Genomic DNA, 26,648 nt, shown 5'->3' on the forward strand with positions numbered 1-26,648 from the left:
CTTTCAAATAACTGACGGTGTGCGTCGTTTCTGGGTAATACATTTTTGATATTTCTCAGTTCTGCACAGGCCGGGTCCAACTTCCAAATAATAGACGGGTCCGGGTTGGTTCAGTGTAGCACAATTACGGGTCTCTTCGGGTTCGGGTATGAATTTTTTAAACCATCTAGACCTCTACTCACTCTGCCCACCACTAGGGAAACTAGAAGAACGGAAACTATGAAACATTCAATAACCGGCGACGTGTGTAGTGTGTGTATGCCATTCTTATAGTGGGAGACTGATGAGGTGATGAGAGACAGGTGATTGCAATTGATGATGTGTCCAGGCAAAATATAAACATTCTTTATCTGCCTTGTGTGATACAGTCGCAAATTAAAGAAAAGTCTGCATTTTTTTCAAGGCATTTTATGACTTTTTTTACTCAATACAAGAAAAAAGTGCAAAACTCACAAAATTTGATTTCTTGAAGAATTTAGTTTTTTTATAATAGTGATTGTATAATTAACTTGAAGACGGAGTACACATTTTACAATAGGCTACTTATTTTTTATAGCAATTGGAATATTAAAATATGAAACCACTGATATAATTAATTAGACCAAGATCACTGATAAATCTAAGAAAAGATTTAGGACTAACCATATCTTTAATATTTTTCCAAGTGATAAAAGACCACACAAAATAAACCCTTGTGACAAATACACTCACACTCCAAATACAGACATCACAGCAAAGTAATATTGCAAAAAATAAAAATTAAATAATATTAATAATAATACTAAAAATAAATAAATAAATAATAATAAAAATAAATAACCAATAAAAAACTGCCAATAAAAATATAAAAATAAAATATAAAAAAGAATAAGGAATGATAATACATTCCAAATGTATAGATGTATAACCTTTTCAAAACAAAATGACAAAAAAAAAAACATTATAAAATCAAAATACAAAACCCATCATATTCAAAAAGAAAATACCAACAGAAGAAACAATGGCTGCCACTTTTCCATAAAAAAATTAAATAAATAATAATAAAAAAAATAATAATAATACAAATAAATAAATAAATAAATAATTGATTATTTCCAGGGGTTACTAATAAAACATAATTTAGATGTTTTCATGTCTGAGAAAAATTTGGGATTAAATGGGTTTAGTCACACTTCAAATGAATGAAAGTTACTGTATAAAATATCAACATATAAATCCAAATACATGATCAGGTCAGAAGACTTTAGATATAGTCTTAAAGGGACTTTGGTCTGGTGTCAAGGTGATTTTAGTGGATGTATAAAGTCCTCACAAGTATACATGTCCTAACATGAAATTCTGAAAAATATATATGAATAGTTTTATAAATAAATTAAAATCTAACAAAGACATGTTTTTTTGTGAATCGTTTGCTTATAAAGTGCCATAGCCTATTTCTTTAAATTCCAGGTTTAATATCTAATGCAATGATATTCACACATCTTTTAAGTGTGGCTGTAGATGCATGAACCACCAATGATACAAATTTGTGTGTTTATGTTTATGTTCTACACCTAAAGAAAAAAAAATACTGCAAAGTTGGAACAGTTAAAGTGTGATCGCTTAGACATAAAATTCAGATTAAGAAATGCTAGAAGTAACTTTGTCTGAAACAAACCACTAGAAGAAGAAACATCTGTGGTCAAAGTATGAATGCGTATGATCTCAGCAAGCTTTCAGAGGAAGATGCCAGCCAAACTTAAAATTTCACACAGGTCTACACATGGCATTGGCTTATCATTTTGATAAAGATGACACGACTCAGGGAAACATGCCTTTCACAACCATATATTATGTAAGATCATGTGAGAATTAGCTGTTTATCAAGTGAATATTATTCACCTGGATGTTTACCGTGTAGTGTTCGTAATGCAGTTAATGGGTTAAGTTTGTTTTCCATAATATCGTAGAACCATATGACTGGTTACCACTCTTTTCTGAACACCAGCTTCAGACACTTTCAAGTACTTTAAAGAGAAGTGGGAACACTTTTATGATAACATTTAAATCAAGATTATGAAGTGTAACTTTAATTTCCTCTTTTGTTATCAGTTGTCAACAGATGGTGATAGATCCGCTGGGTTTGTTATAAATACCTGCACATGAATGTATCTTTGAAGAACAGATTTTCTTTTTGTTCACATGTACCAATCTACCATGCTAGTGCAAAAGCTAAGCGGAGTCACGTGTATGTATTGTTCTTTTCTTTCTTTAATTCAATTTGTTAGTTTTTTTTCTGTCTAGTTTTTTCAATTTGTTTCTGTTTGATTTTACAGTGCTGCTGTTGCTGTGTCAACATGGTAAGATGCCCCTGTTAATGTACAAAGAAGACCCAATTTTCAGTAACGGACAAAATGTCATGATTTATTTTATTTTGCTGTTTCCTCTCTGCAGGTGGCAATGCAAAACAATCAGTGACCTGTGAAGGAGACTCTGCATCCCTCAGCTGTGGTGAGTAATTTCTCATATACCGTGTGTTTAAACTTTACAATGATTCTCATGGTCTTCTTATGTGTGTAAGAATCTGGATACATAAATGTCCTTGGTGCCAACTATGGACGGACTGATGGCAAAACATGCTCTGCTGGGAAACCACCTGGGCAGCTCTCAAATGTTGAATGCTACTCAAAAAAATCCCTCAAATCGATGATCGTTCGGTAATTAATTGATAGCAGATTTTAATACTTTGCAAGAGTGGGAACAACAGCAATACTTTTGTGTCTTTATTGTAAACTACTTGTGATTGTCTGTCCATGAATCAGGTGTCAGGGAACACAAAGCTGTTCTGTTTCTGCAGTGAATTCAGTTTTCTCTGATCCTTGTAAAGGGACTTATAAATACCTGCAAGTGTCTTATGAGTGTCACACACCTAGTAAGTCAATGGATCGATACACATAATTTCCTAATTTCATAATGTGGTAAATCCTTTTGTTGACCCTGATCATTACTGACCCTTGTTGTTATTTTCCACCTAAATAATTCTAGAAAATCACATAACTTGTGAAGGTAGCAAGAGTGACATTACCTGTGGTAAGAATCATCTCAAAGTTTTTTTTTTTTTAATGTGTGTGTTTTAAATCTTCTTTATACAAATGTTGAATCTTTAGGGGTGTGAATGTGGTTGTCACTTTCTTAAAAAAAAAAAAAAAAAAAAAAAAAATATATATATATATATATATATATATATATATATATATAAAATATATATATATGATTTTGCTTTACCTTAATGGCCCCGTTAACATCCTGTTGACTAAGTAATGTTTACATTGATGTATACTTGCAAAGTTACTTACAGTAAGTAGAATGTCTTTCGGGAGACTATCACAAAATAGAGTTAGCAGATATTATGCAGACAGTCTACTAACTCTCTAAAGAGAGTTAATATGAGTTGGCATGTAGATGCAATGTTATTTAATCAACAATGTTCAAAATGTACCAAAAATATATGCGCACATCCAAAAACTTTAGGTGCTCAATCAAATGAAGCACTTCACTATAATTACACAAGAATCAACGCATTGCCACTTAGTGTCCCAAAGATTATTTAAATAAGCAAAGCATTGTTTTTTGTTTATTTTTAATAAATTAATCTTTGGGAGCAGTAGTGGCAGTGTGCCGACTCTCATTAATAACCAAACTGTGTGTGTGAATGTAACAGCACACTAAAAAACGTAGTGATAATTTTCACTTGAAAATAGCTACACTGTAAAAAAAACCTGTTATTTTACGGAATTTTACTGTTTTTTTTTATGGGATTTTTTTTTATACATTGTAGTAATTTTCACAAATAATTACAAAAAACAGCAAGTAACACGTTTAATGAAATGTGAAACTTTGAAATACAAAGACTGAAAAGGTTTTTTTTTTTGTTGTTTTTTTGTAAAGCATATTTTCCATGACGGTTAGCCATCACTTCCCTGTAAACCCTAATAAGTTCACAGAACTCAAAAAACATTTTATAACAGATTACATAAAAACATGTGATTTTTTAAAATGTTTTAAGTTTACATAAAATTAAAAATAAAATTTCCAGTTGCCTTAAATTATTTCAATGTTATCTTAAACAATGATATTTCTCAACTTATAATGAGGGAGTAATTCACTCAAAATATGACCTTCTTTTTAACTCCTATAATGTGGGAAATACACAAAGGTTTAGTCTTTTGCTGTCCATCCTCAGCCTAACCACAGGCTCTACTCTTCACCACAACGGTAACACTACAAAACCAACATAACAGAAACCTTGGTAAATTCTAATATAACACAACATTTAAGTACTAACTTATGTCCCTCTATGTTAATCTTGTGTAAAAACACACAAAATAACACTTAATTTCTACATTTATTTTCCTTGATTTTTGATGCAAAGCATGCTGGGAACTAGAAAACGCAATCATTTTAAGTTCACCTTACTACAACAAAATTTTGAGTTTACATAACTTATTTAAATTAAGTCAAATGAACTTTCATTATAATTTGAGTGTAATCAACTAATTTCGTTTGATTAATTTCACTGTTCGGTTTTACAGTGTTGTGAAATTATCATCAACGTCAGTTTTTCTGTTTCAGAGAAGGGTGTTATTTCTGTTTATCGTGCCAACTATGGACGGCAGAATCTTGCAACCTGCCCTCATAAATTAGCAACTACAAGACAATGTTACTCTAATCAGACTGCCCATATACGTTCCAGGTACAGTCGAAACATTCAGACTAGAGTCACTTAAAAAATCAAACAATGGAAATGAAAGTGTAATAAGAATTTTTTTCTTGGTAAGGTGCAACGGAAAGAAGTCTTGTCATGTTGAAGCTTCAAATTCGGAGTTCCATGTTGATCCATGTAAAAACGTCCATAAGTACCTGGAAGTGATGTACTCTTGCAAAATCGCTTGTGAGTAAAAATGTTTTTCCTATTAATGACGTTTACTTATTTTTCTATTTACAAATAAGAGTAGTGGGGAATAAATTAAACAGATGGTAGTTTTTTTTATTAGTTTTGAATGTTATTTTCTCTGAGGGTTAGATTGATTTTCAGCACCTTTATAAAGTTGGTTCATTGTATGCTTTGACTCAAAATCTCAGTGAAAACTATAATGCTGCAATGCTTGATTTGTCTAAATGTTACAGAGCATGATCTGCATCAGTCGGTGAGGAAACAGCCTGGAAGAGCAGAAGCAGCACATCCTTTTCTTTAGCAGTATTATTTCTGTTTCTCTTTCCTCTAAATCTGCTTTGAAACTGTTTATTTCAAAAAGCTTCAGACAAATAAATGGCAGTTGAAATGAAATCTGCCTCCCCTCCTTACACACACACACACACACACACACACACACACACACACACACACACACACACACATACTTGTTTGTTTTTGTGAAAAGTGGGGACTCTCCATAGGCGTAATGGTTTTAATACTGTACAAACTGTATATTTTATGGCCCTACACCAAACCCTAACCCTAACAGGAAACTTTGTGCATTTTTACTTTCTCAAAAAAACTCATACTGTATGATTTATAAGCGTTTTGAAAAATGGGGACATGGGTTATGTCCTCATAAGTCACCCTCTCCTTGTAATACCTGTGTCATCCCCATGTCATTATATAGAGTTGTGTCCTGATATGACACAAAATCAAGAGCACACACACTGGTGGGGGTGGGGGTGGGGGGGGGGGGGTTATGGGGGGTAAAAAAAAAAAAAATGCATTTGGTCTATACAGCTAGTTTTACCCTTCATGACAACAGTGAGCCTTCAAGTGTGACAAGGCAAGGCAAGGAAAGGCAAGTTTATTTATATAGCACATTTCGTACACAATGGTAATTCAAAATGCTTTACATAAAAGAAAGTAAAATAATAATGAAGAAAAATAATAACAAGAATAAAACAAGCAATTTTAAAACTTGTATTTATTGTATTTATTTAAAATTAATTTAAAACAGTTAGAAAATGATTTTACATAAAATAAAATAAAAAAAACGGTAAAAATATATATTGCAATCAGTTCGGACATTGCACAGTGCTCATTCAATAAATACACAGCTAAACAGATGAGTTTTGAGTCTAGATTTAAATGTGACTAGTGTTTTAGCACATCTGATCTCTTCTGGAAGCTGATTCCAACTGCGGGTGGCATAGTAACTAAAGGAGGACTCCCCTTGTTTTGTGTGAACCCTGGTATTTCTAACTGACTCGATCCTAATGATCAGAGTGCTCTGTTAGGTTTATATTCAGTGAGCATATCTGAAATATATTTCGGTCCTAGGTCATTTAGTGACTTATATACGAGTAAAAGTACTTTAAAATCAATCCTAAATGTAACTGGAAGCCAGTGTAAGGACCTGAGGACTGGTGTGATATGCTCAGATTTTCTGGTTCTAGTCAGAATCCTGGCAGCAGCGTCTGGATGAGCTGCAGCTGTCTAATGGTCTTTTTGGGAAGGCCGGTGAGGAGCCCATTACAATAGTCCACCCTGCTGGTGATGAAGGCATGAACAAGTTTCTCCAAGTCTTGGCTGGAAACAAAAGATCTAATTCTTGCAATGTTTTTTAAATGATAGTATGCTGATTTAGTTACTGCTTTGACATGACTATTGAAACTAAGGTCTGTCTCCAGAATCACACCAAGATTCCTGACTAGATTTTTAATTGTTTTACCCCTAGAGTTAAGGTATGCATTCACCTTGAACACTTCATCTTTGTTTCCAAATGCAATGACTTCAGTTTTTTCCTTGTTTAACTGAAGAAAGTTCTGGCAGCAGACAAGTGGATTGCTGCTGCTGTCACTGCTGTAGAGCTAGGTGGGCATGATTTCAGCAAACAGCTCCCACCTTTTTGCCCATTTTTGATTACCCGGGAGTGATGCAAGTTGAAGTGCTCCCAAGATTGGGACGGACGGCTCCGCCTACTTTTGGTTTAAAAAATGCTTTTCGGAAACCTAAGGGTGACGTCACATACACTTCGTCCATGTTTTATACAGTCTATGATTTTCCCCATTCAAAACTATAGGAGTGACACTTTTGGGTCTTTGCTGATAATGCAGCTTTTGTGACAGTGCTGCTTTGTGCTCAGCATTACAGGGGAAAACACTATTTTTACCGCTTCAAAAGCAGCATCTTACGGTGCCCGTAAAGTGACTTGTTCAGTTTACTTAGTTTTGTCGTGGCCACGAAAGAACTTGTGGGAACGTGATAATATGTCGTGGCCACGAGATATTAATTTGTGGGAACATCATATTAACTCGTGGGTACGTCATAATATGTCATGGCCATGAGTTCATTTTGTCGAGGTAACGACATCCTTATGTCGTGGCCTCGAGATGCTATGTTGAGGGAACAACATCCATTTCTCGTGGCCATGACTTCTTATGTTGAGGGAACGACATGTTTTTCTCGTGGCCACGAGTTTAATGCGTAAACAAACCTGCGTGACCATAGCAACCCGGGATTATCAGAGATAGATTCATTATTTTATTTTGAATTAAGAAATTATTATATTATTTATACATATAAAATTTATGCATTGACATTTTATGCATTTATGACATTTTATGTTAATGTCGGGCATTTATAGTGTGCTATTATTTACAAAAGTATTCAGAATTGTTACGTCCCCCAGCTCTGTCTGATCCTATACATGTGTTTGAACGCAGTGTCTCTTCCCCTTTTCTTAATTACAGATGATCCACACCTGTGCAGAGCCCTATAAAGAGCTGCCATAACCACACCTGAGTGCACACATAGAGAGCCGGAGAACAGAGCCGATGCACTGCCGTGCTGTCTAACTTTATAATGATTGGTGTCCACCCAGTTGTAGAAAACGTTCCGCTTTTGTAGTTGTTTTTTTGTGTTACCATATCTTTCATTTGTTAACCTTTCTATTAAACAAACATACCCCTACCTTTGACACGAGTTGATCTGTGTGTGTCTCTCCTTGATGTTCAGGGTGGTGTCCGTGCGCCCGTAACAAGAATTTTAAGTAAAGACCGCGAAATTGAAGCAAAAAATAAATGAATATAAACGAAATAATAAAATATAACCAATAATAATAGGCTAATAATAATGTACACATATTACATGGGAAATACTATCAGTTATTGGACTTACAAGACTGTAGGATGGATAAAAAAAGTTTCTATATTTTATTATGCTCTTTATATCATATTTATTTATGATAAACGTCATTTGAATACTGACGACCGTATGTAATACAGCCCAGTAGCCAAATCATATGGTTAATATAATAATTACTTAATTAAAAATAAAATATTAATGAATCCATCTCTGATAATCCCGGGTTGCTATGGTCACGCAGGTTTGTTTATGCATTAAACTCATCCACAAAAAATGGATGTTGTTCCCTCAACATAGCATCTCGAGACCACGACATAAGGATGTCGATACCTCGACAAAATGATCTCATGGCCACGACATAATATGACGTTCCCACAAATTAATATCTTGTGGTCACGAGACTCACGACATATTATCACGTTCCAACGAGTTATTATTTCGTGGCCACGACAAAACTAAGTAAACCGAACAAGTCACTTTACAGGCACCAGCACCTAGAGGCAAAGAATAAATTTGCATTTTCATTCAGCCTTATGCCAAAAGACCACAAGTAGGGCTCACTGCAGCCTGTGGTTCCAAGTGGGTATAACTCAGGGGGGCAGGGTTTTTTTTTTTTAAGCACCCCTGGGCAACGCCATTAGCTAGCGGACCCCCACCTGCTGTTAGCATTCCATTGACTCCCATTCATTTTGGCGTCACTTTGATAGCGAATACCTTTACATCTACAGACTCATTGGCCTTGGCTCATTTTCTGTTAAGAACATTTATCAGAACAAATTTTCAATGACCACTCACTAATTGTATTTAACAAGGATGCTTTAAATTGATCAAAAATAATGATAAAGACAAAATATTTGTAAAGATTTTTATTCCAGATAAATGCTGTCTTTCTGAACTTTCATTCATCAAAGAAATAATGCATTTTGAGCAGCCAATCAGAATAATAGAATGATTTCTGAATGATGATTCATGTGATTAGAATAATGATGCTAAAAAAAAATCCTGTTTGAAATCACAGGACAAATGACATTTTAAAATACATTAGAATAGTAAAAAGTTAGTATTTTAGATCAAATAAATGTGAAATATAAAAACAAAACAAAAAAAAAAACATTAAAAATTTTGCTGTTCAAAAACTTTTGACTGGTAGTGTATGTTTAACAAAAAAGATGTTCCAACTATCAAAGTCTGAGCAGTTGAATGAACAGCTGAATGCGCATTAAGTAGGTTAAATGCCATACATGTAATTTTGTCAATTTTGGGGATTATAATGCAGCAATATTATTTGTTTTAAGATCCAGATTTACAATTTAGCGACTATAGAGGACAATGGGAGTCCATGACTGCCCAGGACTGCTTATTTTTGTTATGATGTGTTTTTACCATTATAATTTGATGAACACAAGCTTTTGAAAAAAAAAAAAAGAAATTTAATATTAGAAGTTTAATGACAGTTTTAAAGGCATTCCATCACAGTAAAAAAGTTGGGTTGTTTTTTTTACCTAACCGTTGGGTTACACATATTGGGTCAATGTGTTGGGTTATCTTAAAATGTTGGGTCATTTTTTTTCTTCGTTGGGTTATTTTTAGTTATATCCCAACTGTTGGGTTAACTATGTTTCCCACTTCACTCAGTTCAAATTTTAACGGTCCAGTCAGAGACTAGCGGACATCAGCGGCAGCCTGCATGTGTCAGGAGAAACAGGCTGGATTCAGTTGTGGGTTACACTGAGCTTTATTAAAAGCAGATAAGACAAGGCAGATGAGTATCGTTCCACAGTTTAGCTCGTTCTACAGCCGAATACCAGAGAAATGAGAGCTGGAATCTTCTTGGAGTACTGCATTCGTGAGAACAAAAGGCAGAGCAAAACAGCAAAAGACAAGACATGACAAGTACACAGACCAGCTTGAGCTATTGGTAAGAGTTACAACAGTCTGGCAACAAACAGAGAAACACAGGGAATTATAATGGGAAAAAAATTAGAAGAGCATTGAGAACAGGTGGCAAACAATTAAAGTTAACAACGGAGAAACAAGGAGGGCGGGGAAAACTCAAATCAAACAGGCAGACGCAGTGAGTTGTCAAACCATCCAAACCAGGCGGCAAGGAAGTCGACCGGAAGTTGAAGTCGGCCGGGTGCCGCCATCTTGTAGCAGAACTTCACTTGCGTTAGCATCCCATTGACCTCCCATTCATTTTGGCGTCACTTTGACAGCGAATAACTTTACATCTGAGGTGTTTAAAGACTACATTTGTCCATTATTTATTTCTAAAGATACACGACAATGTATAAAGGGCTCCATTGCCTTCTATGTTACATTATGGCCCAGTAGAAACAGTTTTTGTAAAAATAGGCTAACGATTGCGTCATAACCACTCGACTCTCTGTCGCATTACCGTACAGACAGGAGGAGAAGCTCACAGGCAATTAACTTAATATGGCATACTGGCGTTACATTTTAAAATACTATACAAAATAATTAATCAGAATACTTACTCCTGCTCACTCACGCCAAAGAAGTCCCCGCTCAAGCTCGCCGTCTCTGCAAGATTAACGATGGCAGTTTGCACGCACAGCTACTAGAAGATTTACATCTGTCAGACAGGTTGCTGACGTCATCAAGCTTAGTTTGAGTCTGCGCGTCAGAAACGGAAGTGCTAAAAATAGCTAAAAACGGGCTTCACTTGTCTCAATTGAGTTCCAATGGGGTCGCTGTGTCCATTTCTTTTACTGTCTATGATCCAAACACACATTCACAACCCCAAAAGGCAGGTGATTAGCCCCGAACCCTGACAGCATGATTATGAAGGGTAAGTAACTGTTAATATAATCGTATGATGTATATAACTGTTATAACATTAAGTAATGTGTCTGATACGTTAATTATTATTTATTTATACGTTAAAAAGTTTTAATTCCCTTTAGTCCGTTTGTTTCCCCCAGAGAATCAGATCGATTGTAAATGAATGCTATTCTTGTTTGTTCGCCAGCATTAATACACTGTTAAAAAAAAAACTGTCAAATTTACGGTAAAATACCGGCAGCTGTGGTTGCCAGGAATATACCGTAAAAAAAAATGTGGAATCTGTAAAAGACAATACGGTATACTGGTTTTGTAACCCTAAATTTTACAGTAGAAAACATATTTTTTTTACCAAAATCATGGTAGAAAAAAACAAATATATTTGTCAGTTATACAGTAATTTTATGTAAAAAATGCAACTTTCCATAGCTTTTAACGGATATTTGCAGTAAAAAAAAGTTATAATATATACACTGTAAAAAAAAAAAAGTTGCATCAACTTAAAAAAATAAGGCAACTTAGTGACAGTGACTAAGTGACATTCAGCCAAGTATGGAGACTTATACTGAGAATTCATGCTCTACATTTAACCCATCATGCACACACACAATTTACGTCTTTGCAGATGTCCACTGAGGAGACAGAATGTTTTTATGATGTCTTTTTTTTAATGTTTTTTATGTCTTGTGTACGTCCGATATACACGTTCACAGATCCTCCTTACAAGGTTCTGTGACTTTATTTCTTTCAGACATCTAGAGAAGCTCTTATTGAGAATTAACAGAGGTTTAAATTTTGATACTTGATTCACTTGAAGTCACCATTGTGGTGGAAAGTGTTTGGTTTAGTTGGGATCTTGGTCCAGTTACTTCTTGTGTTAGTTTCTCTTGCTGCTGTAACAGTGTATTTTAAAATGCTGTTTTTGTGGCAAAGAAAGATATTGCTGATATTTGCTATTTTTAAACGGTATTTACTGGTGGTATTATTACGGTGGACCCTATTTTTTAACATCTTGCTTCTGTAAATATGGATGTTTTTGTTTGCTTAAAAATCTACAGATTTATACTGTGAATTCCAATGTGCACAACCCCAAAAGATATAGTTTTACTCAAATAATACCGTAAAATCTACGGTTTTCAGACATTTTCAACATTACAATATTTAATTGTAAAATGTATGCATATTTATTTGTTTTCACAGAAAATATTTATAATTTCAACATTTTATTACAGTAAAAAACAAAGTTTTATCCAGTCTCACAATTAACGGTTATTCAATCTATTTAATAAAGTAAAAGGAAGTTTTTGATTTTACGCTCCATTACCGTTGGAATTTGACGGTGTTTTGCTGTATATTTTACTGACTTTTTTTTACAGTGTACATTAAAAGATTAGCTGCAAAACTTTTCAGACAAGTATTACTTAAAGTTAATAAAAATGTCTGGTGAAATGTGAAAGTTTGACGAAATCATTAGAATTAAGCTAGAAAAGCCGCACGGACCATTTATCGGATCGGACCAGTGAATGAAGCTGCTCAAGCGAGCTGAGCTCACACATCGGTCATGCGACAGACAACAGACACCGGGAGAATCGTTTGAATGAACCTGCAATTTTCTGTTATAAAAGTTCAAAACCCAGACGAAAGAAAAGATCGCAGTCGTGAGGCAATCCGCTCTTTCAGTGGAAATTTATACCAGTGCCACAAATTTACATAACGTTACTCCTAGACTCAAGTCACCTTTATTTATTTTGTATAAGACAATACAAATCGTTCCAAGAAGATATTTTGAAAAAAAAAAAGACAAAATTGTCATTTTTGGGTGAATTATCACTTTAAATTCGCTATAGCTTTTAACTCATTTAAATTCACTAATTTGTAAAGTGAGTGTATCAATGAAATATCAGCACAATGCATGTTAACTGAACTTTTTTTTATTTTTTTTTTATTCTTTTAAAACCTATTAGCCAGCACCCCCCATTATGGGACTCACAGCTGAAAGTGCTCTAACTAACTTATAATTGTAATAGTTTCCTACTTCAGTGTGTTACAAACATAATTGTGGTGTCTTTAGAAAGAAGACCCTTTGGGCTTCACTTTTTATCAACCAGATTTGATAATGCTCAAAAATATTAAAAGTTATAGACACTGAAGTGCCTTGAATTTTTTTTACCACTCTTAAATATTTTTTTATTTGATATAAAAATACATGAAATGAGTCCTGGAGCAATCTAGAAAAGTAATGGGTTGAAAGCCACATGTCTCATTAGTTTTTATTTCAAATCTGAATAAAATATCATGAAAAATGAGACTCCTGCAAATATTTTTCTGAGATTTTTCTCACCCCCCCACCCCCCAAATATAAGAAAATATATTTCCCAATAGTATTGAAGGCTTCTACAAACTATTTAGTCAGTAAACATACCACTGCATAGTTTTTTTCAATTAAAAACACTAGACAGAAACTTAGACATCATATAAATGATTTATTTGAGCACTAGAAAAATACAATAAGAATAATTTGAGTAAGAAAAATAAGAATAATAAGAAAAATTAAAAAAAGATTTAACTTTGTTTGCCAATATAGAACATCCTGAGATTGCTAGAGATGCATATTTTACAATGAATTACGATGCAAATAAGTGCTGATGTGCTGATGGCCACTTATACAGATGGTAATAACACAAATGTGCCAAAGTAAATAATCCACTCTCTCTATTCATATAGACGCGTTCACTTTGATAGCCGTGATCATTCAGTAATAGCAAGCTGATTTGGGCTGATTTGCACTCAAACAGATGGTAATCATGCAGATACATTCACATTCAACATAAAACACACTCTCACATATAAAAAAAACTTTAAAAAATTAAAAGAAAGACAGGAATTTGCGATCGCTGTAAGTTCCGCCTCCATCAGCTGACAGGTGCGTCAGAGCGCGTCACCAGCTCTGAGGAGAGAGCGCCAAATTCAAATAAACTATTTTCCGCCTATTTTTCATTCATTCTTTTTTCCGGTGGATAGCCTCATTCTGTTTGTCACACAGTACGCTGCAAAACCGTGCCGTGTTTTTACTACCAAGACGCAGTTTCCAACCGTGAGTTATTCCATAACAAATGCAAACAATTCTGTCGTTGAAGAAATGAAATGTAAATAAAGGAATTATGATCCATATTACAAGGTTATTGCTTCATTGGACTAAACGTGCTTCATGAGATGACGTTCAGTTGACCCTTACCTTCCTAACTAAACCGGGATTTACAGCTGTGGATGTGTTTATGACCCCTTATTACGACGGATCTGGTATGTACAGCGTTTTCAATGTTTATTTTTTTATGTGAACTGCTTACACAAATGTAGCAAATACAGTCTTTATAAGCTTTCCATTGAAAAACAGCGATCTGTCGTCGATGTTTGAGGCTTAGATCTTTATAATGATACATAGTTTGTCAAGATTAAATTTGTCCTGTTTCATTTAATCTATTCATAATCACTGACATGTGCGTGTGGGGGGGGGGCTTTGAGGACGAGGACGTTCTGGTGCAGGTTAACAGGTTGCCACTGATATAGTGCTGTACTTGAATCATGAGACAAGCCAGAATCCACATGTCCTGGTGCTTGGTGACAAGGAACACTAATCCCAAGTTTTTATTATTTTAAACGGGGAGCTGATGGAACAGGAGACGATACTACAAGCAGTCGATCTGTGTTTCAAACATTTCTTTGTATATGACATCTACTACCTAAAGCCCTCTGCTCCCATTTGAGTTTTTGGAACACAGGGTCTTTAATAGTTTCTTCTGCACACTGTCTCCACCTTAAAGACTTTTGGAAGATGGCGTCTGTGTTGGCTGGCCGTCTGCTGTCCGCTTCGTCGCTGCCGTTGGCATGCGTTTTTCTCTTTCTTATCTCCATTATGATCGCAAATTGCAATTCCACCCTCGTGTATGACCACTTAACATTGCTTCACATTCGTAATGTGGTCATGGACTCTGCCTATGGTGATGTTAATGGACATAGAGCATTCCAATCGTCTTTTGCGATCCATCTCCCTATGTACCTGTGCAGTTGTCCTATGGATTTACCTAGAAGAAGGCACCGGTGGAGGCGCGGCAAACGGGGTGGTGTCGCTGTTTGCCGGAAAACGTACTCGGTTACTAACGTAACCTCGGTTCCCTGAGATAAGGGAACGAGTACTGCGTAAGCTAGCTTACGCTATGGGAAAAGGTCCCCTTTTCTCGAGAATATGAAGCCAAAAATTATCCTTAATTTTTAAATAATGTAAAACGCACTGCTGCAGCACAGCAGACCCAAGCGAAGCGGCTCGCGCGCTTATTGGCTGTGCTGCAGCAACTGCAGCAACCTATGGTGAGGCGGCGGAGAGGAACGAACCAATGGGGGCGCTTCGCGCCCATTGGACGTCAGAGCGCGCCAAAATAGGCGTGGCTGGAACTATATAAGCCACCGCTTCACCTGAAGCGATCTGAAGCGATCACCCGGTCCGAGCACATAGCACGGCAGGTTACGCAGTACTCGTTCCCTCATCTCAGGGAACCGAGGTTACGTTAGTAACCGAGTACGTTCCCTTTCGAGAGTACTCTTGTACTGCGTAAGCTAGCTTACGCTATGGGAACACAATGTAAAACGCCGTGCGTGCTCGGGAACTTCGACCAGTCACAGCCCGAGGCGAGAGCCCGGGGCTTTATAGCAGGAGAAATCCCAGTCCCAACAGCCAACCTTAGTGAGCTTTATATAGGGAACGAAAAAAGGGGGACGTGATAAGGCTTAGCACGTCTATATAGAAAGTACCCTGGCCTGCAGGGCAGGGACTTGCAGATTATAGAATCTAATAAATGTGGACGGAGAGGCCCAGCCTGCCGCCGCACAGATATCATCCAGTGGTATCCCGCAGGACCACGCCCATGACGAGGCCATACCTCGGGTGGAATGGGCTCTGATGCCAAACGGGCAGTGAAGGCCTTTAGATTTGTAAGCCAGCGAGATAGTGTCTACTATCCATCGCGATAGGCTTTGCTTCGTGGTGGCGAGACCTCGGGTGCGCCCACCAAAGCATATGAAGAGCTGGTCCGACCTCCTGAATAAGGCGGAGCGCGCAATATAGGTTTTGAGAGCCCTGACGGGGCAGATGAAGCTCGCGTTGCTTTCGTCGCTTTGCGAGGAAAGGGCTGACAGCGAGATGACCTGCGCTCTGAACGGTGTTGAGAGCACCTTGGGGACATAGCCGTGTCTTGGTCTGAGAATGACTCTGGAGTCATTTGGCCCAAACTCGAGACAGTCAGCGCTTACCGATAGCGCATGTAAATCCCCCACTCGCTTGACTGAGGCCAGAGCCAGTAGAAAAGCGGTTTTGAACGAAAGAAGCTTCATATCGACAGACTGAAGCGGTTCAAAAGGGGGGCCCTTTAAGGCCTCTAGGACCATAGACAGGTCCCAGGAAGGGATTGAAGGGGGTCGGGGAGGGTTCATCCGACGAGCTCCCTTAAGGAAACGAATGACCAGTTCGTTTTTTCCCAGTGATAGGCCGGCCACCGGAGCATGAGAAGCTGCAATGGCTGCCACATACACTTTGAGCGTAGACGGGGATCTGCCCGCATCTAAACGCTCCTGTAGGAAGGAGAGTATCTCCGTCACGTCACATAAGTGAGGGTCTAGGTTCCGTGTCCCGCACCAGGTGGAGAACACTGACCATTTCTGCGCGTACAGGTGCCTGGTTGAGGGCGCTCTGGCTTCCGTAATGGTCTTTAACACTCCCTCAGGGAGGTTCCCGGGTACCCGTTGAGGGACCATACATGAAGGGCCCAAAGTTCGGGGTGGGGATGCCAGAGCGCGCCCTTCAGCTGCGTGAGGAGATCTTTCCGCAGCGGTATTGGCCATGGGGCTGTACTGGACAGCTGCATCAGCTCGGAGAACCAAGGTTGGGTCGTCCAGAGTGGGGCTACTAGCAGCATAGCACATCTGCTCTTCCTGACCCGATCGATGACCTGCGGTAGCATCGCGACCGGTGGGAAGGCATAAAGCGGGCGTCTGGGCCAATCGAGGGCCAGCGCGTCCCTGCTCTTTGAAAAATATATTGGGCAATGAGCGTTGTCTTCTGAGGCGAAGAGGTCGACCTCTGCCCTGCCGAAGATGCTCCACATCAACTGAACCGTTTGTGGGTGAAGAGACCACTCCCCAGGGGGAACATTCGCCCTGGAAAGCATGTCCGGGCCCCGGTTCAGGATGCCAGGTACATGCGCTGCCTTTAGCGAGCGCAGATTGCAATGTGCCCATGTCAGAAGACGTTCGGTCAGGGTGTGCAAGGTTTCTGACCTGACACCACCCTGGCGATTTATGTAGGCCACCACTGACATGCTGTCTGATCTGACCAGAACGTGGTGGCCCTTTAAAAATGGGAGGAAAGCTTTCAGGGATAGTTCGACCGCTATCATCTCCAGACAGTTTATGTGTAACAGTCGCTCCGGGCTCGACCAGAGGCCGGAGGCAGACCTGCCCTCGTACAGGGCGCCCCAACCGAGGTTGGATGCATCTGTCGAGACTACTTTCCATTTCGAGACAGCGCCCGTGCTTACGCCTAACTGATACCAGTTGGCTATTTTCCAAGGGGCCAGAGCTGTGATGCAGCCGTGGGTCACCCTGATGCGCGCGCGGCCGGAAATCCAGGCGCGCGCTGGAACACGGTCTCTCAGCCAGCGCTGTAGTGGGCGCATGCGCAGCAGGCCCAGTTTGAGAACCGCAGAGGCTGATGCCATCAGACCTAGCATTTCCTGAAATCGTTTGAGCGGGTAAAGAGACCCGGCTTTGAACGACACGGCTAGATGCTGAATAGTGAGAGCGCGCTGTGACGTCAGACGTGCTGTACATGTCACAGAGTCTATGTCTATCCCCAAAAAGGAAATCCTCTGGCTGGGAGACAGAGCGCTCTTGACAGTGTTGATCGTGAGACCCAGGCATTCTAAATGGCTGAGGATCCAGGATCTGTGTGTCGTCAGTAGTTCCTCGGAATGGGCTAAAACTAGCCAGTCGTCGAGGTAGTTCAATACTCGCACTCCCCGCATTCTCAGGGGTGCGAGAGCGGCATCCATGCACCGTGTAAACGTACGGGGCGCTACGGAGAGGCCGAATGGAAGAACCATGTACTGATAAGTCTGCCCCTCGAAGGCGAATCTCAAGAATGGCCTGTGATGGGGTGCTATTTGAATGTGAAAGTAAGCGTCTTTCAGATCCACTGAGAAAAACCAATCCCTCGGGCGAATTTGCGCGAGTATTTGCTTGGTAGTTAACATTTTGAACGATCGCGTCATAAGCGCTTTGTTCAAACCTCTGAGATCTAGGATGGGTCTGAGACCGCCATCCTTTTTTGGTACGAGGAAGTAGCGGCTGTAAAAGCCTGACTCGCGCTGCGCAGGGGGGACAGTTTCTATCGCCCCTTTTGCAAGAAGGTTTATCAGTTCGGCGCGAAGGACGTGTGTCATTTCGCTTTTCACTTTCGTTTCGACCACGGCGCGAAAGCGCGGCGGTCTGCGAGCGAACTGGAGCGAGTAACCTCGTTTTATTATATTCAAAACCCAATTTGATATGCCGGGGATGGCCTGCCATGCAGCGGCTCGTGCGGCTATGGGTTGAATGTGCTTCGGGCACTGGCCGCCTGTTATGAGGGGACCAGTAGCTCGAGTATGCCGTGCTTGTGACACTGTGGTGACAGCGCTTATTTGTAGGGTTGCGCACTGAGAAGTGGGCACGCGCACTACATTTAGAGCACCTCCGGCGCGAGCGGGAAGGTGGGCATGAAAGGAGACCCGAGTGTGTCTTTGTGACACTTGGGGGAGTGTGTATACATGTAGGGGTGCGTACTGTGTAGTGGGCACACTGCCTACATAGAAAAAGCTCTTTTTGTGCTTTATTGAGGTCGCCGTGAAAACGGCGTTTGTGTGCAGGCGTGCGTGCATTGTAACAGGCTCGTTTACTGCAGTATAGACATCTCCAACCGCCTTTAGTGAGGGGATTGGAGGAAGCATGTGAGGTTTCTTGTGTGGTGGTCCGGCCGCAGCGGGACTTAACCACGGTCTTTTCCGCCCGAAGGTCAGGAGGGCTTCGGAGGCTCGGGGTTCAGCACAATCCTGGGCCGAGGTCCCCGTCTCTCTGGCGGTTTGCGGCTCGTAGAGCGAGAGCGGTGCTGGGTTTTGGTCGCTGGGCGAGACTGTAAGTCTGGCTGCGATGGCTTCGAGGTCTGAGGGGGCGGCGCATTTCTACGGCGTCCCGCAGCAGAGCTAGCGCGTTTCGGCAGGAAGTGTCTCATTGCCTGTGACGTTTTCTGAGCCTCAGTGAAGCGTTCAGCGAAACCCTTAACCGACTGGCCAAAGAGGCCGGAAGGCGAGATAGGAGAGTCAAGAAAGGCGGATTTGTCGACGTCTTTCATCTCCGTGAGCATGAGCCAGAGGTGTCGCTCTAAAACAGCGAGGCTTGCCATGCTTCGGCCGATCGCTTGTGCTGTGGTCTTTGTCGCACGCAGGGCTAGATCAGTAGCGCTGCGGAGATCTTTAAAGTCATAGGTATCTGGGGCAGACTCGTCCAGGTTACGGAGAAGTCTGGCCTGAAAAACCTGCAGCACAGCCATGGTGTGTAGAGCCGAAGCAGCTTGACCAGCGGAGGTGTAAGCTCGGCCAGCGAGAGCTGAGGTGGTGCGGCACGGCTTGGATGGATGCACAGGCTTCGACCGCCATCCTGCGGCTGAGGGCGGGCAGAGGTGTGCAGCAATAGCCTCCTCGAGAGGGGGGAGGCTCTCGCAACCGTGGTCTCGGGCGCCATCGACAGAGGAGAGCGCTGACGAGACAGAAGTCTTTAAGCGTGTGGAGAATGGGGCTTTCCACGACTTCGTGAGTTCATCGTGAACTTCCGGGAAGAAGGGGGCGTTTCTTTGCGGAGGGGCCGAAGGGCGCCCCTGCAGGAACCATTCATCCAGCCTGCTTTTAGCGGGCTCGTCTGGAGGAGACCAGTCGAGCTGAAGGTCGCTGACAGCCCTTGTAAGCACGCGAGTAAGCTCCGCGTCGATATCAGCGCGTTGTCCGGTGCAGCTGGGTGCTGTAGAGGGGGGGGGGTCCGCAATGGAGCCCGACCATTCCTCACTACTGGACGCGGCGAGAGAAAGGCTTGGAGAAAGGCTTGGAGAGTGCGCTCTCAGCATGCTCGCGGCCCAGGCAGGAGACACAGATGATGTGGCGGTCCTCGCTGGGCAGAGGGCCTCGGCAGGAAGCGCAGGCCCGAGGCATTTGAAACAACGCCTCGAATTCTGGAGGAAAAAAGTGTGATGCAGCGGCAAACACACTAGCTTTGTAAAGGATATAGTCACGCCGGATGGCGCAGCAGGAAGCGAGTGCTGAAGGCGGCGTCGAGATGAAGCACGAGCCGGCGTCCTCAGATCTGCGTTGCAGTGCTATCCCGCTGAGAGGCTTTTCGACGGCGTGTAGAGGCTTCTCCGGAGAAGACAGCGAAGTGCAGGTGAGATCGCTGAAGGAGATGAAATCTGATCCCTATGGTGAAGCGGTGGCTTATATAGTTCCAGCCACGCCTATTTTGGCGCGCTCTGACGTCCAATGGGCGCGAAGCGCCCCCATTGATTCGTTCCTCTCCGCCGCCTCACCGTAGGTTGCTGCAGTTGCCGCAGCACAGCCAATAAGCGCGCGAGCCGCTTCGCTTGGGTCTGCTGTGCTGCAGCACTGCGTTTTACATTATTTAAAAATTAAGGATAATTTTTGGCTTCATATTCTCGAGAAAAGGGGACCTTTTCCCATAGCGTAAGCTAGCTTACGCAGTACGACAGTACTCTCGAAAGGGAACTGCGTTGGCTCGAGAGATCGCCGCGCAGCACCCGTCCTGCGAGTTGGGAGCCCGGGCTTGTGGACGTGGCACAGGAAGGTGTTTTCCTGAGGCTCAGTTCCAGCGGCCATGTGCGAGCATCCCAGTTATTATTTCCACGCATCGTCATGCGATGTCTCTTCATCCTCACCGTGGCGGAGTTAATTCAGGTAACCTCCGGCCTCTGTGTCGTGCAACAACACAGTCGGATAGTGACTCATCTGTACTAAAGATGGCCCTCATCAATGCACGATCCTTGATAAATAAATCTTTCATCCTAAACGAACTTTTTACTGCACAAGCGCTGGACTTCCTCTGTATCACAGAGACATGGCTTAAACCTGGCGATTCCAGCTCGCTGGTTGAATTACTACCGCAGGGTTGTGACTGTCACAGTGTCTGGGTTGTGTCCCTGGGTTTCCACTAGATGTCCTCCTTTCTCACGGTGTCTGTCACCTTATCACTTCCTGTCTCCTTATTTGGTCACCTTCCTCCTTGTTTAGGTAATTGATTGTTCCCCACCTGTCTCCTGTTTCCCCATCATCCTTTTGTGTATTTATACCCGGTCTGTCTGAGTCTGTGTCACGGAGTCCTTGTGTATGTTTCATGCTTTCCGTAGTCTTGCCCTTGCCGTGTGTTATTGTCTGTTTTCATGTTGTTTGGATATTCTGGTTTTGACCCTGCCTGGACTGTTTATGCTTTTTGGATTGCCCCTAAATAAACCGCATACCTGCATTTGGATCTCTCCGTGTTTCTTGAATCCCCCTCGTGACAGAAGGACTCCGTCTCACTGAGATCCAGCGGTATGTCTTTTTCCCGTTCCCCAGCCAAGATGGCGGAGCGGAGAGCTAAGTATCTCCGGCTGATCGCTCTCCGCCAAGAGGGCAATGAGGTGGGTGCCCTGGCACAGGTGTTCTGGTCCCTGGCCGAGGGTATGGGATACAACGATGCGGCCTTGAAGGACTACTTCAACGGCGGGCTGGATGATCCAGTGTCTCAGGAGGAGATGGTACATTTAGCGACACTGGACTACTGGGAGTTTGTGTACTATGTGCAGCATCGGCTTCTGTGGAATGCCCCAGCCACTCCGGTCTCTTCCGGTGGGGCGGTCCCCAGCCCAGCACCACTGCTCAAGATGGCCGCCAATCCAGGGCCACAGCACAAGATGGCTGCCAGCCCAGCGCCACAGCACAAGATGGCCGCCAGCCCAGCGCCACAGCACAAGATGGCCGCCAGCCCAGCGCCACAGCACAAGGTGGCCGCCAGCTTGGGGCCACAGCACAAGATGGCCGACTCAACGCCTGAGTCTCCAGATAAGGTGTCACCGGCTCGCCAACATAGAGGGCGGAGGAGGAGGAGACAGGCGTCTACCGTTCCTCAAGGCCCAGAGAACGTTCCCGAGGCGGTGCCCGATGCTGTTCCGGAGACCGAGGCGGTGCCCGATACTGTTCCGGAGGCCGAGGCGGGGCCCGATGCTGTTCCGGAGGCCGAGGCGGGGCCCGATGCCGAGGCGGTGCCCGATGCCGAGGCGGTGCCCGATGCTGTTCCGGAGGCCGAGGCGGTGCCCGATGCCGAGGCGGTGCCCGATGCTGTTCCGGAGGCCGAGGCGGTGCCCGATGCCGTGCCCGATGCCGAGGCGGTGCCCGATGCTGTTCCGGAGACCGAGGCGGTGCCCGATGCTGTTCCGGAGGCCGAGGCGGTGCCCGAAGCCGAGGCGGTGCCCGATGCTGTTCCGGAGGCCGAGGCGGTGCCCGATGCTGTTCCGGAGGCCGAGGCGGTGCCCGATGCTGTTCCGGAGGCCGAGGCGGTGCCCGATGCTGTTCCGGAGGCCAAGGCGGTGCCCGATGCCGAGGCGGTGCCCGATGCTGTTCCGGAGGCCGAGGCGGTGCCCGATGCCGAGGCGGTGCCCGATACTGTTCCGGAGGCCGAGGCGGTGCCCGATGCCGAGGCGGTGCCCGATACTGTTCCGGAAGCCGAGGCGGTGCCCGATGCCGAGGCGGTGCCCGATGCTGTTCCGGAGGCCGAGGCGGTGCCCGATGCTGTTCCGGAGGCCGAGGCGGTGCCCGATGCCGATGCTGTTCCGGAGGCCGAGGCGGTGCCCGATGCCGAGGCGGTGCCCGAGGCCGATGCTGTTCCGGAGGGCGATGCGGTTCCGGAGGGCGAGGCGGTGCCCGATGCTGTTCCGGAGGCCGAGGCGGTGCCCGATGCCGTTCCCGAGGCCGAGGCGGTGCCCGATGCCGTTCCCGATTCGGTGCCCAAGACCGGTCTAGAGTCAGGGCTAGTTCCTGTTGACCGTCCAGAGTCGAGTCAGGTCCCAGGGGACTCTCCAGAGTCAGGGCCAGTCACTGATGACCTTCCAGAGTCAGGGCGGGTCACCGTTGGACGTTCAGAGTCAAGTCAAGTCACTGGGTGGGCTGCTGCTCGGGCCTGTTGGACTCCGGCATCGACCACAGGGGGGTGGTGGTCATCCGCTCCGCCCTGGGGGACTCTGGCGTCGACCACGAGGACGTGGTGGTCCTCCGCTCCGCCCTGGGGGGCTTCCGCTCTGACCACGAGGACATGGTGGTCCTCTGCTCCGCCCTGGGGGGCTTCCGTTCTGACCACACGGACGTGGTGGTCTTCCATTCCGCCCTGGGGGGCGTCCGCTCTGACCACGAGGACGTGGTGGTCTTCTGCTCCGCCCTGGGGGGCGTCTGCTCTGACCACACGGACATGGTGGTCTTCTGCTCCGCCCTGGGGGGCGCTTGCCCTGACTACACGGTTGTGGTGGTCTTCTGCCCCGCCCTGGAGGACTCTGGCCTCGACCACAAGGACGTGGTGGTCTTCTGCCCCGCCCTGGGGGGCTTCATGTTGTTTTTTGTTTGTTGTTTTTGTATTTACTCCTGTCCCTGTTCCTCTCTGTAGTCTGGCCCTCCATCCCTCCCCCTGAACCTCCTCCAGTCCTCCTCCCTCCTGGTCTTCCTGTTTTGTGGTTACTTTCTGGTGCCTGTTTCCAATGTCTTTCTTTTCTGGCCCTCCATCCCTCCCCCTGAGCCTCCACCTGTCCGCCTCCCTCCTGGTCTGTTTTGTGTCTGTCGTGGAGCGTCTGGGAGCCGCTCCGTAGAGGGGGGGTTCTGTCACAGTGTCTGGGTTGTGTCCCTGGGTTTCCACCTTCCTCCTTGTTTAGGTAATTGATTGTTCCCCACCTGTCTCCTGTTTCCCCATCATCCTTTTGTGTATTTATACCCGGTCTGTCTGAGTCTGTGTCACGGAGTCCTTGTGTATGTTTCATGCTTTCCGTAGTCTTGCCCTTGCCGTGTGTTATTGTCTGTTTTCATGTTGTTTGGATATTCTGGTTTTGACCCTGCCTGGACTGTTTATGCTTTTTGGATTGCCCCTAAATAAACCGCATACCTGCATTTGGATCTCTCCGTGTTTCTTGAATCCCCCTCGTGACAGTGACTTTCTAAATACCCCGCGCTGCTCTGGCCGTGGTGGGGGGTTAGTGACTGTTTTTAAAAACACGTTTTCTTGTCAAATTTTATCTGCATCTTCATACGGCAGTTTTGAGGTGCAATTATTCCAAATACTACTAGCAAATCCTGTCACTATTGCATTGTTATATCGTCCTCCCAAATATAACTCAGAATTTATTAATGAATTTGCTGCATTTGTCGGAGACCTTGTCACTGCTTATGATAAAATACTGCTGCTTGGTGATTTTAATATTCATGTTTGCTGTGCATCTATAACCTTGTCCATGGAGTTTTTAAATCTTATTGAATCCTTTGACTTTGTTCAGTGGGTTTCTGGCCCCACGCATCAACAGGGTCATACTTTGGACTTGATTTTAACTCATGGTCTATCTGTCTCCGATATCACAATTAGCAATGCAACCTTCTCTGATCATATGCCTGTAATTTTTGATGTCCCATATTTTGGTCATTCACTAAAAACTCAGTCTATGGGGCGTATGTCTCGTACCCTCAGTGCACATTCCAGTGAGGAGTTCATTGCTGCATTTCATGAGGTGTGGACTTCTTTTAAAACTGAATCTACTCTACATAACCTGGATGCGGATGAACATCTCAGTCAGGCCTAAAAAAAAAAAAGTTTGGTTCCGGTTGGTTGTCAGTTGAGGTCATTGGTCGGTAGGGATTTATTATTTTTTTTTATTTTTTATTTTTTCTCCAGTGGCAGTTTTACACACACACACACACGCGCGCTGATTTTAAATGTGTGTACCGGTACCTTTACGACAGTGATTCTGTATTCCCGTTTAAAGTCTGTTGTTGCCATAGACACGCAAAACGCACACACACACACACACAAAAAGCCTTCGCGGGAGTTTGACAGGCGATCTCATAGTAGATTAACATGGAGGATTTGAACTTGAAAAACGGAGTGTACAGACATCTTTTTGTAGTCAAACAACATTCTTTGTTATGTTCATTTATGTGGTTTATTTGATTTTGATGCTATAAATTAACTAGAAGCAAGAGACGATCAGTTAGTTTTAAAGGAACACTCCGACTTTTTGGGACTTTAGCTTATTCACAGTATCCCCCAGAGTTAGATAAGTCCATACATACCTTTTTCATTTCTGTGCGTTCTGTAAGTGTTATTTGACGCACCCACCGCTAGCCTAGCTTAGCACAAAGACTGGATGTAAATGGATACTGGTAGCATAGTAATCCCAATAAGTGACAAAATAATGCAAACATTTTCCTATTTACATGTTGTGATCTGTATAGTCACAGTGTGTACAAATAACAAGGCTATATGAGACAGAGAGCATTTTTAATCGTATAAATACTGGGAACTATATTCTCACTAGGCGTAGGAGCACAGCTAACGTTACTTGGGCGGAGTGGCTACTTGGGCGGAGTGATTAGCGCAGCACACGAGACCGTAAACAAAACAAACGTGACTCGTGATCATGGTTGACTTTGAGGAATTGTCAGACTCAGAGGAATTTTACTGTGTATCAAACCAAGATCCAGAACCATATAGTTTTGAGCCAGAATACACAGACGAGGAGTTACAAACTTTGGAAGCTGTAAGACGAAGGGAGAATCAGAACGAACACGGACTGGTGGTGTAAATGTGGAACATGCCAACCTATGCCGACAGAAACCGAGTGCCTTTGTTGTAATGAATGGGACCGGGTATTTCCATCAATGTCAAGGCTTGATGACAATCAAAATATTTGCGTCACTACCACGGAAGATTTCTCTGCCCTAATACACCCGGCAGTTGTCTTTTTTTTCCCATTGTGACAAGATCAACTGGAAGAAACGCCCCATGCCGAATGAACCTAATGGTCAGCTGTCCACCAAGTAAGTGATTTTGTTATAATGATCATTCATAGTTCAATGAAATTGTAGTATAGCCATTGCATACAGTGTGTCACAATAATAACAATAAAGGGGATACACGGATACACGGAGCCCCTATTCACGTAATAGTGTCACTACTAAGGTTATATTACATTAGCATGGCACTGTTACAGTATGGCTAATGTTAGTAATCTCAAAACATAACGGAACACTTACCGCAGCAACAGGTGATCCAATTTGTCCTGTCTTTATTATCAATGGGATGGCTGTATCCTTTAGCACACGTTTCATGGTCCGTATGGCAACTTGCATTTTTTCAAAATAGTCGTCTACAGTAAAATGTTCAGAGCAAACGAAATACTTCGTGATGGTGTTTACAGGTGTGTTTGGATCTATTTCCAGAGCAAGTAGCCATCGATTCATCAGGTCAGCGTTTGTGGTTGGAATTCTATGAAACATCATAGTAATACCTGGTCTCCCCTGTTTATTGTCGCAGTTATTTACAATACAGCGAACACCCATGATTGTACACTATAAATCTACTATCT

The 26,648-nt window shown here is 43.1% G+C and overlaps 2 protein-coding genes across 4 annotated transcripts in view; one reads left to right on the forward strand and one right to left on the reverse strand.

The window, feature by feature from the left end:
• LOC132118370 (diacylglycerol kinase alpha-like) overlaps positions 1-8,502 on the reverse strand; it is a 109,158-nt gene extending 100,656 nt beyond the window's left edge. The window contains exon 1 of the mRNA XM_059528176.1: positions 8,487-8,502. The gene's annotated coding sequence lies outside the window, so the exon portion shown is untranslated. The remainder of the gene's footprint in view (positions 1-8,486) is intronic.
• LOC132118371 (L-rhamnose-binding lectin CSL3-like) overlaps positions 1-26,648 on the forward strand; it is a 63,411-nt gene that overhangs the window by 8,288 nt on the left and 28,475 nt on the right. For 2 of the 3 annotated variants that reach the window (XM_059528180.1, XM_059528183.1), the window contains exons 1-2: positions 2,167-2,227; positions 2,316-2,339. In XM_059528180.1, coding sequence (XP_059384163.1) covers positions 2,182-2,227; positions 2,316-2,339 — 70 coding nt within the window. In that variant the 5' untranslated portion in view covers positions 2,167-2,181. Of the gene's footprint in view, positions 1-2,166; positions 2,228-2,315; positions 2,340-26,648 lie in introns of those variants that run through there. The other variant, XM_059528184.1, reaches the window with a different exon arrangement.

The sequence above is a fragment of the Carassius carassius genome, chromosome 37 (genome assembly GCF_963082965.1).
Source record: "Carassius carassius chromosome 37, fCarCar2.1, whole genome shotgun sequence".
Taxonomy (NCBI): domain Eukaryota; kingdom Metazoa; phylum Chordata; class Actinopteri; order Cypriniformes; family Cyprinidae; genus Carassius; species Carassius carassius.